At 46.5% G+C, this 13,988-nt stretch overlaps 1 protein-coding gene across 1 annotated transcript; it reads left to right on the forward strand.

The window, feature by feature from the left end:
* The first annotated feature begins 2,917 nt into the window (after positions 1-2,917).
* LOC309367281 (uncharacterized protein) lies at positions 2,918-7,800 on the forward strand. Its single transcript, XM_081906705.1, has 3 exons — positions 2,918-3,123; positions 5,119-5,218; positions 7,502-7,800. Exons 2-3 carry the CDS (start codon positions 5,152-5,154, stop codon positions 7,642-7,644), a joined length of 210 nt encoding a protein of 69 aa, XP_081762831.1. The 5' UTR covers positions 2,918-3,123; positions 5,119-5,151; the 3' UTR covers positions 7,645-7,800.
* The last annotated feature ends 6,188 nt before the right edge of the window (positions 7,801-13,988 follow it).

The following is a 13,988-nucleotide window of genomic DNA, read 5'->3' on the forward strand; positions in this document are numbered from 1 at the left end:
CCCAGAAAAACTGTCTGTGGACAAATGACGGCTCCCTTGGCCAATAAAGCGAGATGAGCGCCGCAACCCCAGAGTCGTCTGCAACTGGACCTAACGGTCAAGGGTCCCTTTACCTTTACCTTAGCTGCCATACTTTTAACCAAATTTTTTACTGTTATTAAATATGTTGTTGTTTAGTCCTTTAGTCATGTCCGACTCTTCGTGACGCCATGGACCAGAGCACTCCAGGTACTCCTGTCTTCCACTGCCTCCCGCAGTTTGGTCAAACTCATGCTGGTAGCTTCGAGAACACTGTCCAACCATCTTGTCCTCTGTCGTCCCCTTCTCCTTGTGCCCTCCATCTTTCCCAGCATCAGGGTCTTTTCCAGGGAGTCTTCTCTTCTCATGAGGTGGCCAAAGTATTGGAGCCTCAGCTTCAGGATCTGTTTATTAAATATAGACCAATGGTAAAGCAGTGTCTGGCATGAAGGATTGTTAGAAAAATTGACATAAAAATTAAAAGTGGCAAGAGGGCAAAAGAAACAAGACAGCTTAGATAGGGTTTGGTAAGTTTTTATTAATTATACAAACAATGGAGCATAGGGCAGGGCAGTACCTACAGCATCAATACCGTCTGGTGTGTATGAGTCACTTCTTCTGGGTTGTATAATATTTATTTATTTAACCAGTAACAAAATGAATGGATATTGAAATAAGTACATCTAAATTATTATCAGTTTAAACTGATATTTATTTACCTGTGCTCACCAATCTAAACACCATAGGTTACTGTACATTATATTACTCTAGGGATATTCAGCCTTGCCTATAACTTAGTCTACAACATGGGTAGGCAAACTAAGGCCCAGGACCCGGATCCGGCCCAATCGCCTTCTAAATCCGGCCGTGGACGGTCCGGGAATCAGCGTGTTTTTACATGAGTAGAATGTGCCCTTTTATTTAAAATGCATCTCTTGATTATTTGTGGGGCATAGGAATTTGTTCATTTCAAAATATAGTCCGGCCTCCCACAAGGTCTGAGGGACAGTGGACTGGCCCCCTGCTGAAAAAAATTGCTGAACCCTGGTCTACAAGTTTAAATTTAGGCTGTTTTGTTTGTTTTTGTTTAATTTGTTATAAATTATATGTTAATATGCAACTGAATTTGTAAGTCTGTGAAACCATCTTTGTATATTTCTTTCTATTTAGATGTTGTTGGTTTGTTTTTTTTAAACCCCTCTGCTTTATTGTCCTGTTAAAAGAAATAGATGCTGAGTTTGTAAACAATGGTGTGTCTTCACTAAGGTGTGAGGCCTCAAAACCCTGAAGCCAGTCTTGCTTTAGGCCTCAAGCCACTATTTCTTCCTCCTTATCAGCTGCTCATCACACAACAATTCCATTCCACTGCCATCAACACTCACCTTTTATGAGATTTTTTGCTTTCATTCCCCATCTCTGCATTAATGGGTCATCCTTACAAACACCAACGACTATCTTTGTCACCTACTGTGAACTTGTGTGTTATAGTGTGATAAGTTATTAAGCAATAGTCATTTGTCCCAAAAGAAAGGATCTGATTCAGCATGTTTAGAAGATTCCCCTCCCTGGCCCCGGGGTAGAAGTGTGCGTGCTGTGAGTCTTGCCTGAGCTAACTGCTTGAATCCCTCTTGCTGGTTTTGTTGCAAGTGCCCTGTGCTATGTTACTGGTTGGAAACCCAAAGCAGTGTGAACTTCTCTCCCTTGCCTCTCTGGTCCCCTACCTGGAACTATTGACCCCTGCCATTGTGCTGTGGGTGGCTCTTCTGACCAACCAAGAAAGGAAGGATTGCTGCCAAATGAAATGTCCATTGCAAACTGTGGTGTTCTTGTCTCAGCAACAAAATGGACACCTCTCTTCTTTGTTCATTTCCTGCCACAGAGAAATAGCGCACAGCGTGTGCCTAGAGTTCCACCATTCTCAACATCTCCTTTCACCTTTGCAATGAGAAGTCCTATCCCAGCATACAAGCACACAGACACACCCAGGGGTGTTCATATATCAATAAAGGAGAGAGAAAAAGACTCTGCGTGCATAAACCGCCCTCTGGTTTTAGATGAAAGCCACTGATAGCACCGTAAGGCTCTCGGCGCTCCCCCATCATAGTTGTGCCACAAAATTGGGGGGGCAGAGTGGCAAGCTCAGGGGAGACCCACAAGGGCCGCAATGGTCCACAGGTTGCTCACATGTGACAATAAAAGGATGTTTTTACTTACTTGCCCACTTCTGATAAGTTTTGTAAAATGCCCTGTAGGCCAAAGGGGAAGGCTGTGAGACCTTCACAGATAAAATACTTTGGACAGAACCAGTAAAAGCTTTCATGTCTCATGACCTGAGGAACTAAACTCCTGAAGGAGCAAATGGGGTTGATCCACCTGTTGTAACGTTGCTCCTTGGAAATGGGCCAAGAGGGGCTAGGATCAGTCACAAACACATGAACCCTGGAAGAACCAAATAGTCCATTTATATTCAGCTTGCTTATTTCACCTTTTCCTGGTCTTTCGGCTTAGCCCCATTTCTGATCCTTAATTTCAGGTACCCTCAGCAAGAACAGTGAGATTCGGCCTGGACTAAAGAGTACCATAAGGATAACACCACTATCAATAAACCCCTGTTACTTGGAGTGACTTGGTTGACCTCAGAAGATGGGGAAGCCTGGTGGGGGGACAACTCAAATAATATCAGGGTTGATGCAGAGGGTCTTGCTAATGAACAGAACTAAAAAGAATTTAATAGTATTAACAAAAAGCCTCATTATGGGGTCCCTGGCTTCTGATTCCGATCCTATCTACCACACACAAACTGCCTTTGAATTTTATGTATGATAAGCAAGAGAATGGTGGGAGGGGCATCAGAAAAGCCTCTGCCTGAATGTCACAAATGATGATGTCACAGGGATTCTGTGGTGAAGGTTCTGTTCTCCATCCCTAGGAGGCCCAGCTGAGACTGGGAGCAGAAACTGGTGGCAGCACTTGAAAGACAGGAATACTCGGATATACATACTGTCCTGCCAGCGCCACTGTCCATAGACACTCCAATTTGATGTTGGCGGGAAATAGCCTGCTATTATAGATTCTTCACACAGGCTTTAGAGGCAAGAAGGAGAGGTAAAGTTCTACGTTCCAATAGAAAAACTGCCATTGATTTAATAGGTTTGGACTATATCGCTTGGAATTTTTTAGGTTTCTTTAAATTGGCCAAACATGGGAAGAGAAGGTGACCTCTGGAATTATTTTGAGATGTGAAGGTGGTTGCTTTTTAAAACACACACACAAAGCCCATAGAAAACAACTACGCACTTGGGTGCAAGTGCCCATTTGGGGCAGAGGGGGTTAGTTTCACGGTCCGGTTCACGGGTGATCGAAGTCCCGGCTGGGGACATCGGGACCAGGGGCAAGATGGCGGGGTGGGAGAAGGAACGGGAGTCCAGAAGCCAGGAGTCAGAAAGCCAAGAGTCCGAGGGTCAGAGAGCCGGGAGTCACGAAGTCAGGGGTCTGAAGATCAAGAAGCAAGGAGTCAAATGCAGCAAGGCAGGGAATGTGTTGCTGTGGCAAAGAGCCGAAGGGAAAATGCTGACCTTATATCCCTTCCCGGCTCTTGCCACCAGGTACTGTGAGTTACCAAGCGGCCTCACCTGTGCGGTCGCGCCTTGCCTCTCCAGAACAAACTTAGGAAGGCCCCAGTCCTGCAAAGTCCTATTGATCACAGGGCCTGGCTCCTGCATGCACACCTGACAGTTAGTTTGGTTTTCTTCTTGGAGTGGTCACTGTGTCTTGTCTCCCACCCAGCAGACACAGGCAGAAGTTCTTACTTGGAAGTAAGAAAGAGATATTTATTCAGGCAAGTATATTGGGCCTCGACGGAAGACACAAAGATGTCCCAAGAGGTTTCCCTGCACCTCCTGCCAAGCTTTTAAAGACAAGGCATGCCTTGCTCACTTGCGAGACTCTCTTGCCTTATGGGAATATTGGGGCTGCAAGCGTGCTCTCCTCTGTAAAGGAGATGCCTGGTTCTAGGAAACAAGACTGCATCCTCCTGCTCAGGCTCCTGTTCAGTTGATGACCTTTCCTGGTCAGTCCTTGCCCCCTGTGGCTGATCACAGCCCTACCCAGCCTCCATGGAAGGGAGATTCAGCATCCCTTCCCTGCTTCGAAAGCAAATGAAGTCGTAGAAAGGGGAGATCTCCTTTTCTGCAACCAAAGTTTGCCCAGTTCTGCCCCCTCCTCTTTCCTTCTCCAGCAAAGCCTGCCAACCCAAGGCTGATGCCAACTGAACTGCAGGACTCAGGCCACAATCACCCAGGCCATTAATCTGTATTGCACAGGTTTTTAAAAAACATGTGAAAGTATGTTTTAGAAACTGATTTAAAATGAAAAAACACCACAATAAAATGGAATGATTCTGGAATTCCAATTCTGGCATGACCATTTTCTTCCCTGTGAAAGACTGTCATGTGAATACAAAATCCTCATACAGGAAAGATATACAGAAGACTAGATTTCATAGTCCTTTTCTATCCATTTTTTGTGTAGTCATTATATTCTCTTGCAGATTGAAAAAAATATTAATTTGAGCACTGACTCTGTACTGAGCATGAGTGCAATCCAGCCAAAGTTATGCACTTTTAAGATGCACTGGATTCAGTAAGACCAAATATGTGCTTAAGTCCAAATCCAAATCACTGGTGGGACATCAAAAACTTTAAATCGTCAGAAACCAGAATAAAATGGATCCTTTTAAAAATAGAGTTACATCAACCCCAGGCATGTGGTTAACTCTCTCATTGAAATATATGCTATTTTAATGTGCTTACCAATGAATGAATTGTTTACAGACTGCCCAAATATTTAAAAATGCATTGTTTTACTGTGGCTGAGACTCTTGAGTTGCCAGCTAATGTGTTATGTTTCTCTTGTGAATACAGGAGGATAGCAAAAAACAACAACAACCCCAAACTAAAACAAAAACACACCTTGCCCCCATTGCAGGAGGAATGGCCCTTATCTGGGTGGCATGAAGTGCCTGTTAATTTCAGAGATTTCATAGCTATCATATATTTAAGAAGCCCAGTCTCATTGTATCTGTGCTACTTTCCCCCCTAGTGCAATTTGAGTTCCACCTGTACATCAGCCAGCATGAGGATTCTTTGTTTTTTCCTGCTTATCTTTTTCCTGTTCCAACCTGCCTACCTGGACAAATCAGGTAAGTGTCAAAAGGGTGTGAACTATACACATTTTCAATTTGCTCTGGTGTTTTCCCCAAGGAAAAACTCATTTCCCTCTTCCGTATTAGGTGCGTTTTCATAACCCTTCTCTTTGGGAATGGCCCGACTGGGTCATGTGGGTTATTGTCACCAAATTAATTCATAACTATTGCAGGGAGCTCCCAGGTGACTAGCAGGTTCCTTCTGCTTCTCTTGGTGTGGCAAACAATATGTTTATTTATGAGGACTGCCTCCTATTCATCCCCTCCTCTTTAAATTGTTGTTTCAAAAGGATAAACAACCACACAACTTTCCGATGACATCTGAACGCTGGAAATTGTGCCCTGGGTTGGGACCTTTTGAATGTTTGACATTTTAGAACATGAAAAGAGCTGTGCAGGATCAGACCAAAAGCCCATCTGTTCTCAAAGCTGCCAATTAGATGCCTCCATGGGAAGTTCCCAAGCAAGATATGAGCACAACACACGCACACACACACACACAATTTCCAGCAACTGGTGTTCAGAGAAACACTGCCTCTGATATTGGAAGTAGTAGATGGCCATTGATAGCCTTGCCGTCCATCTGATTTGGTGACCATCAGTACAGCTTGTGACTCAGAAGTCCCCCTGTAGCCATTGGGACTTACTCCCAAGTAAGAGCACAAAAGACTGCAGGACTGTAAACCGTATTACATAATGCAGAGCACCTAGACTATTGTTAGTTATAATAATAATAATAAATTTTATTTATATCCCGCCCTCCCCAGCCGAAGCCGGGCTCAGGGCGGCTAACAACAATCAAATAATCAAACAGTCAAATAATCACACATTCTAAAAATATTTCATTATAAAAATTAATTAAAATCAAATTGATGGCAACCGATTAAGCAAAATTCTGTGCAGGTTGCCAGAGGAGGGAGTCAGGCTGCGCCCTGACCAAAGGCCTGGTGGAACAACTCTGTCTTGCAGGCCCTGCGGAAAGATGTCAGGTCCCGCAGGGCCCTAGTCTCTTGTGACAGAGCGTTCCACCAGATTGGAGCTGCAGCCGAGAAGGCCCTGGCCCTAGTTGAGGCCAGCCTAACCTCTCTGATCTGAAGGTGAAGAAGCAAGAGCAATGTGTCAGAAGGTAACTACAATGAGGGCTTAGCATTGCAAATGGGACATTCAGTTATTATAAACAGGGAACTGGCAACGGGTATTTTTTGGAAAAAGAAGCATTAAACTGATGGAGGGGCAGGAGTAGAGTGGGGGAACATTGGCCTTCCAGGTTTTGTTGGAACTACAACTCTCACTATCCCTAGCCATTGGCCCTGCTGGAACTGAAAGGACCCACAACATCTGAAGGGCCACATGTTCCCAGTCCCTGCAATAATCAGCAACATTTGAATGGGTATGTTGAATGAGCCACCTCCAAGAGAAAGTGTTGCGCTACAGCTGACAGCAAGCCTCGCCTGTGGTGATTTATTGGCGAGGGTTTAGCCACACACACAGGGGTGCCAACTTGAATAAAACATGGGGGTGAGGTAAGCCCTGACTCGCATATTCAATCACATGGCGCAGTGCGCGCACACCATTTGAATGGCAATGCCAATCAGCTTTGAGGGGCCCGACCCCCTCTAATATTTTATGGGGTGCGAAGTCCCCTCAGCCTCTGGGTGTTGGCTCCTATGCACACATGAATGTCATTGCGTGATGCTGGAGACAAGAAGAGGTGAATATTCCTCTGTACACCGGTTCTTTGTCCATGTGCAACATCGTGTGATGGTCCCTCATGAAGTACTCCTGAGTTCCAGGATATACACAGCGTTGTTGTGCACCTAAACAGCAGAGGAAAATCAGAATTTAGAGTCCTGGTACGATTGTAAGCAGTGGCGTAGCGTGGGGGGTGCAGGGGGGGCCGGCCGCACCGGGCGCAACATCTGGAGGTTAGGGTTAGGGGGCGCAAATCCACGACTTAGGGGGCGCAAATCCACAGGTTAGGGGGCGCAAATTACTTGCCTTGCCCCGGGTGCTGACAACCCACGCTACGCCACTGATAGTAAGCTGTGCAAACATTCCAAAAGAGCCTTCTTACAGTTGTCCCCTGTAGGTAGGGAGAATTGAGTGGCATGGATATTGATCTGCTGGTGCTAACATCTCAATCTCTTGTACTGGAAGATTTATGGCAGTCCAGTCTGTGCATGTGTTGTCTTGGTCTTCTCCAGCTTCGTATAATGTCTTCTGCACAGGAGTCCAGAGCAGCTCTGATAAGACTCACAAACTCTCATTTTCTCTATGAAGGCACAGGGCGATGTAGGAGACTAAAGGGAGTTTGCCGGCATACTCTCTGCCATCCTGTGGAAGTCTATGTTGGCCGATGCAACAACGGAATGGGAAATTGCTGTGTTGACGATGCTGAAGATATTCGGAGACACAGACAGTAGGAGGCCTGCTGGAAACGGCAGTGAAGAAAGGGAGATATGGAGCCCAAAACAAGGCTTGTGGTTCTGGGGGAAATGCTTCAGTGGTCAGGGGAGAAAGTCTAATGTTTTACACGGTCATAAATAAATGCTGTTCATTATTGTGAACATATATCAATACGTATTTGTGCAGTGGTTATTTTTCTCTTGATGAGTTCTCCAAAATTGCCAAAAGTGGTCTTTCAAAACCCTGAAGTCTTATACAAGTCTGCTATGGCAGACCATCGCATATGGAGATTGATATTACAGAACTGAAATTTGCACTGCTGACTGCTCGTATGTATTATACACTACTTTTATTGCAGAAAAGCTAGAATTATGGGGCCAAAACCCACTGAGCTTCAACAACCACTGCTTTAGGTGCTCCCAAAACATTTGCTACTGACAACTGTGAGTTGCACATTTGTATTCAGAATATGCTGGTTGAGATGCTATAGAATATGATGCATTGTCATTGCAACGGTGTAAGTAACGCTGCACCACCCCACACTTAAATTGAGTGCACTGCGTTGTTCTGCTGTACGCTGCAATAAACCTGGTTGGCTTACCTTTCAGGAAGCATTTTTAGCATCATGATGCACTGCAAACTATTTTGTTTTACTGCCTCTTTCTTCAGTAGTTGGGAATTGGCTTTATAGGTCAAATTTAGGATCCTGGAAATGGTGTTTGAAATTTACTCCTTTGAAACATAGCTGTCAACTTTTCCCTTTTATTGCGAGGAATCCTATTCGGAATAAGGGAATTTCCCTTTTAAAACCAGTATGGCCAGTATGCACCAATAAAAAATTGAGGCATGCTACCGAGAAAGCTTACACAAAATCTTTTTTTAAAAAAATTATTATTAATTTTATTGATTACAAAATCTTAATGTCCTGAGACTCAGCTTCATTAGCAAAAAAAAGAGAGAGCATTTTATATGCATTATAACACTGTGACACCAGATGGCGATGTGGAGTTCCATCTTTCACCAGTGTGATTTTCCACTACAGTGGTACCTCGGGTTAAGTACTTAATTCGTTCTGGAGGTCTGTTCTTAACCTGTAACTGTTCGTAACTTGAAGCACCACTTTAGCTAATGGGGCCTCCTGCTGCCGCTGTGCCGCCGCTGCATGATTTCTGTTCTCATCCTGAAGCAAAGTTCTTAACCCGAGGTAATATTTCTGGGTTAGCGGAGTCTGTGACCTGAAGCGTCTGTAACCTGAAGCATCTGTAACCCGAGGTACCACTGTATGAGGTTTACGTGTTTTTCTGAAACACTTTTTTGATGTGTTCAGATCCAGCCCTGGTTGATTAATGAGTTGGGATGGTTAAGATCCCAGCATACTCTGGACTTTACCTGGCTTCATTATTATAAAAAGCCTGGTTTCTTTTCAGGGCCAAGATGTAGTCCTACCATTGTGTGCATTATTACATAATATGTTGGTCTAGGATTTAAAACAATCTTGGAGTCAAAACCCTTCAAGGCCTGTGACTTTCCCCCTTCTCAGCTTTTTGATGACATCACAGATCTCCTGTTCTGAGATGGGTTCTTCCACGAAGTCTCAGTGCTGTTGACTCAAGGGCTTAAGTTTTTCTCTGTTTAACCAGGGCTGGATCTAGACACATCGAAAAAGTGTTTCAGGAAAATGCGTTGTAAACTGCATAGTGAAAAATCACGTTGGTCAAAGACGGGACTCCACCGCGCCACCTGGTGTCACGGTGCTATAACGCATATAAAACACTTTTTCTTTACTAATGTAGCTGAGTCTCATGTCCAGATATTCTCAGTTGAAGGGTAGTCTGTATTATAGAAGTCACTATCAAAGCATGTAAATATTTTGTTTGTAGAAGCTGAGTTATGATAGGGCATGCCCTCCGAAGTTAGAACTCTACATAAGTGGTTGTGTTCTTTCCCTTTATGTGTAGCACTCACACCAAGAATCTAGAACTCTTATTACCAAATTTGCAATACATACTGTACGTTTTGGCCATGGCAACAGAGATGTGATCAGTGTCCAAAGCTTGTAATTCACAATATGCTCTCCATGAGTTTGTGGTGTCTTTCCAGGGAAATAATTTATTTCAACAAAGCTAACTTGCATGAATTTTCTGGCTCTTTAGATAGAATGCCTCTTTAATATTATGTCCTCCAAGGGCAGCTTTGAAAGAATCCCAAATCATCACTTGGCTAAGCTCCTGGTTGTCATTGGTCAGAAAGTAGCTATTAATTTCCTCTAGACTTCTGACCTTAATTCTCCTTTTGTAAAATTAAACACAACACCAAGTAGTGAGTCGTAACACTGCCCATGTTTCCTCAGAAGCTGTATAATAAAGATGCCATGCACACCTCTGTGGGAAGTGCCTGCCCCCGAGAATGCTCTCTGCTGGGCCACCACCCACCCCAACAGCGGCGTAGCGTGGATTGTCAGCACCCGGGGCAAGGCAAGTAATTTGCGCCCCCTAACCCCTAACCTGCCGCCGCTGCCAGCTTCTTCTTGCTGCTGCCTGGGCTGGTTTGGTGTGGTTCTCTCCCGCGCTCAGCGCTGCGCTGGGCGGCCGCTGCACTGTTCCTCCCCCAGATAGTCCCTCGCTCTCTCTCCACACCGCACGCCTGGCACCCACCCCCTCCACAGTGGGCGGCGACCCGGCGGCTCAGATCGGATTCGCACAGCCAGCACTGCAGTGAGAGAGTGTGAGTGAGCCAGGTAGGGGCAGAGAGCTGCAAGTGCGAGCGCGCCCCCCCCCAGATGTTGCACCCGGTGCGGCCGGCCCCCCCCCTGCACCCCCCACGCTACGCCACTGCACCCCAAGCCTCTGAGGGTGGAGGAACCACCAAGAGGGCACCTCTGCCAATCTTGGCACCCAAGAGGGTCTGAAGGGAAGGAGGCAGCCTCTCAAAGACCTGGGGTCTGAGTCATTTAGGGTTTTAAACACAAATGTGAGTACCTTGAATTGGGTGCCTCTCTCCTGATAAATGTCACCATCAAGGGTGACCAAGGTCCTAGAACAATAGGATTCAGAATGCAGTAGTCTGATTGGTCCACAGGAGCCACCCAATCCAACTCCAGGTGGAAGTGAAGCCGCAACCTGTTTGGCCTACAGGAGAATCCCGGAATTAGCCAATCACATGGCGCCCATTGTGTAAATAATGTATATAAAGCAGACATTTCGGGGAAACTCACTACTATGAGCTGAATAAAGAGCATGAAATCCACACTTGACTACAAGTATATTTCAGATGACAAAAACTGGATTAGAGGAGATCAAGCCTTCTCGTCGGTGATCACAAGACTGCTTAAAATACTAAGCGGTTTATAAATGCTTAAAAATGAATAAAAGAAATAGCTTCTTCTGTCTCCTCTTTCGGATTGTGCTTTTCCTGCACTTGGATGATAGGCAGGCAGAAGGTCAGGCTTTAAAAATCCCACTGCCTGGCTGGGTTGCGTTCCATTTCATTCACTCAGTTTGTCTGGTGGCCACTGGAGGGACCAGCTATACAAAGGCTGGCGCAGTCATCACCAACCAGTCTTTTCCATATGAAAGCAGCAGCAAAGGGCAAGATTCCAGCCTTGCTTAAACAGTTGCTAGCACAGTATATGAAATAAAGGTGGGGGGGAGGTCAAGATGCATTATTCTGGGGGTTTCCCCGCCATTTCACACTTTCTGCTATTTCACACTTTCCTTACACTTTCTGGAAACAACTGGAGACACTCTTGTTCCAGCAGGCTTTCTCAGCAGGATAGCTGGGTGGGTGTTCACCATGAGGGTCTATTTTGTATAGTTTTTTAAGTGTATCAACTGGTTTTGAGTGTAGGTGTTTAAAACCCATTTTTTCCTGTTTATATGGTACACTCCCTTGCTATGACTGCACAGAAGGGGATTTCACAAGTATAATTGTTGGGTTTCAAGGGAATAGCTACCAGTATGTGATATATCATATCCCAGTGTTTATTATTTTATTTTAAGGTGTTTCAAACTTTAGAGCAAATACAGTGGTACCTCGGGTTACAGACGCTTCAGGTTACAGACGCTTCAGGTTACAGACTCTGCTAAACCAGAAATAGTACCTCGGGTTAAGAACTTTGCTTCAGGATGAGAACAGAAATCACGCGGCGGCAGCAGGAGGCCCCATTAGCTAAAGTGGTGGGTGCTTCAGGTTAAGAACAGTTTCAGGTTAAGAACGGAGCTCCAGAATGAATTAAGCTCTTAACCCGAGTAAGGAGCTGGGAACTAGTAAACCAGCTTCAGTACCATGTACACAGGGCTGCCAACATGAATAAAATAGGGGGGTGCAGGTACGTCCTCCCCCTCGTAACCGAATATAAGACATGGTGCATGCAAACCATTGGAAAGACAATGTCCATCAATTTTGGGAGGGGGTAGCTCCCTCAAACATTTTATTGAGGGCAGGCAAAGGGGACCTCAGCCCCTAGGAGTTGGCTCTTATGTATGCATATAAGCATGTTTTATAAGATACACTCCCGCAGTTCCAGGCAGGGCTAGGCTGATACGTAATAGCTCAGGAATCCTGACTGTAACTCAGCCCAGATGACTACTCCACATAAATTCATCTTCACTAAATTTCTTAGCCTGCAGAGACTTCAAACACTCATGCACTTTCCCAAGGGGGAGAGTTTTTCTTTTTTAAAGGAACTGACGGAACATCAGCCCTTTGCTGAATTGTAAAATCATCTTTGTTGAATGCAAAACGTATCTTAGTAGATTAGCTGCATGATACGGAGAGGTGGCCCAGAATTTATTTGCAGAAATCTGGCAGCTATTCCAGGTGCAGGGTGGGAGACTGCAGGAGCTGGGATGGGTGCACTGTTAGTTTTGATGCTTTCCCTTGGCCTGTACAATCACTAAACTTGCTTCACCATATACAGAGCCGGTCCACCCATGAGGCAAGGGAAGACAAATGCCTCAGGCGGCAGGATCCACAAAGGCAGAATATCCCACCTCCAAGTACGGCATCGCCTGCAGCCACCGTCATGGTGGCAGCAACAGTTGTGGTACACAGTGGGAGGCATTGCTGCTCTTCCTCTTCCCCCTGGGAAATGGCAAGGGCTGCCCTCCAGGATCTCCTGGGCTCCAGCGTGATTCAGAGTGGGCCTCTCCCTCCAACCCCAACAGCCTTTGATTCTCACTTCAATGGTGGGCTAAGGTTAATTTGATTCTCCTGCTTGTTCCCAATGTAGATCTTCACTCCCTCCCCCTACCGTTCCCTGGCTTTTTTGGGGGTGCACCATTTTGTGGTTTCCCTCAGGTGCCAAAATGGCTTGGGCCAGCCCTGGCCACGTGTGTGTGTGTGTGGTGCCACAGGTGAAGAACAGGCCAGTGGCGTAGGGTGGGTTGTCAGCAAGGCAAGTAATTTGCGCCCCCTAACCCGTGGATTTGCGCCCCCTAACCCTAACCCCCAGATGTTGCACCCGATGCGGCCGGCCCCCTCTGCACCCCCCACGCTACGCCACTGGAGCAGGCACAGTGGGAAGCCTACCTATGGACTGGCTTTAGCACCAAGTTTGCAATATTGCATGTCAACTCCACAGCCCTCCTATGGTGCAGAAGGTTTGAGTGTGTAAACAAAAAACAACAACTGGTGACAGGCTACACATTTTTTAACGCAAGCCACAAGCAGCTAGTTAAGTTTCTAAAAGACAAGACACTGCTGTTTGTGTACCTACTGTATACACATCACAGACTGCCACAGCCAATTGTGCTGGAATTTTACATTTTTTAAACATATCTCGACACGCGTTATGTATAAAGCAATGCCCACCCATTAGGTATGTGCAATCCTGTGCACCTTGTGCAGAGCAGTGTGTGTGTGTGTGTGTGTGCACCACACAAACGCAAAAACACACACACCATTGAGAGCAGACAAGACAAAGGCCAGCTCAGTCCAGGAGCTGGACTCTCTCTCTCTCCTGCAGAAAGGACTAAAAAACTGAAAAAGCCCGAAGGCGCTTGGGCGCAAAGTCCGCGGGTGTCTCTCTCGCGCGCGCTCCGAAGCCAACGTGGCCGGAATTGGGCCGCTGGGTCCCGTCCAGCTCCGCGGGATGCCACGACGCCAGGCCGCCGGGCGAAGGCAGAGCGCGCTCCGGGACGCGGCGGGGTCGGCGCGGAGCAGCAGCAGCAGCAGCAGCACTCGGGCCGCCCCCCGGCCCGCCCCCGGCGGACGCCCGTCCAGGCAGAGGCCGGGCTAAGGCGGGGCGGAGGAGCCCGGCAGGCCGGCAGCAGCGAGAGGCGCGCCTGCGCTGGGGGGCCGGGCTGCGCCTCGCCCGCCCGCCCGCCCGCCCGCCAAGTTGTCCGAGGGGCCGCGGAAGAAG

The sequence above is a fragment of the Podarcis melisellensis genome (assembly GCF_964234715.1).
Source record: "Podarcis melisellensis genome assembly, chromosome: 3".
Classification (NCBI taxonomy): domain Eukaryota; kingdom Metazoa; phylum Chordata; class Lepidosauria; order Squamata; family Lacertidae; genus Podarcis; species Podarcis melisellensis.

Bases quoted from the DNA above. Each gene is read 5' to 3' on its own strand.
- LOC309367281 (XM_081906705.1), top strand. From the start codon at position 5,152: ATGAGGATTCTTTGTTTTTTCCTGCTTATCTTTTTCCTGTTCCAACCT. The intron at 5,219-7,501 runs GTAAGTGTCAAA...TTCTCTATGAAG, and splicing joins TGCCTACCTGGACAAATCAG to GCACAGGGCGATGTAGGAGA.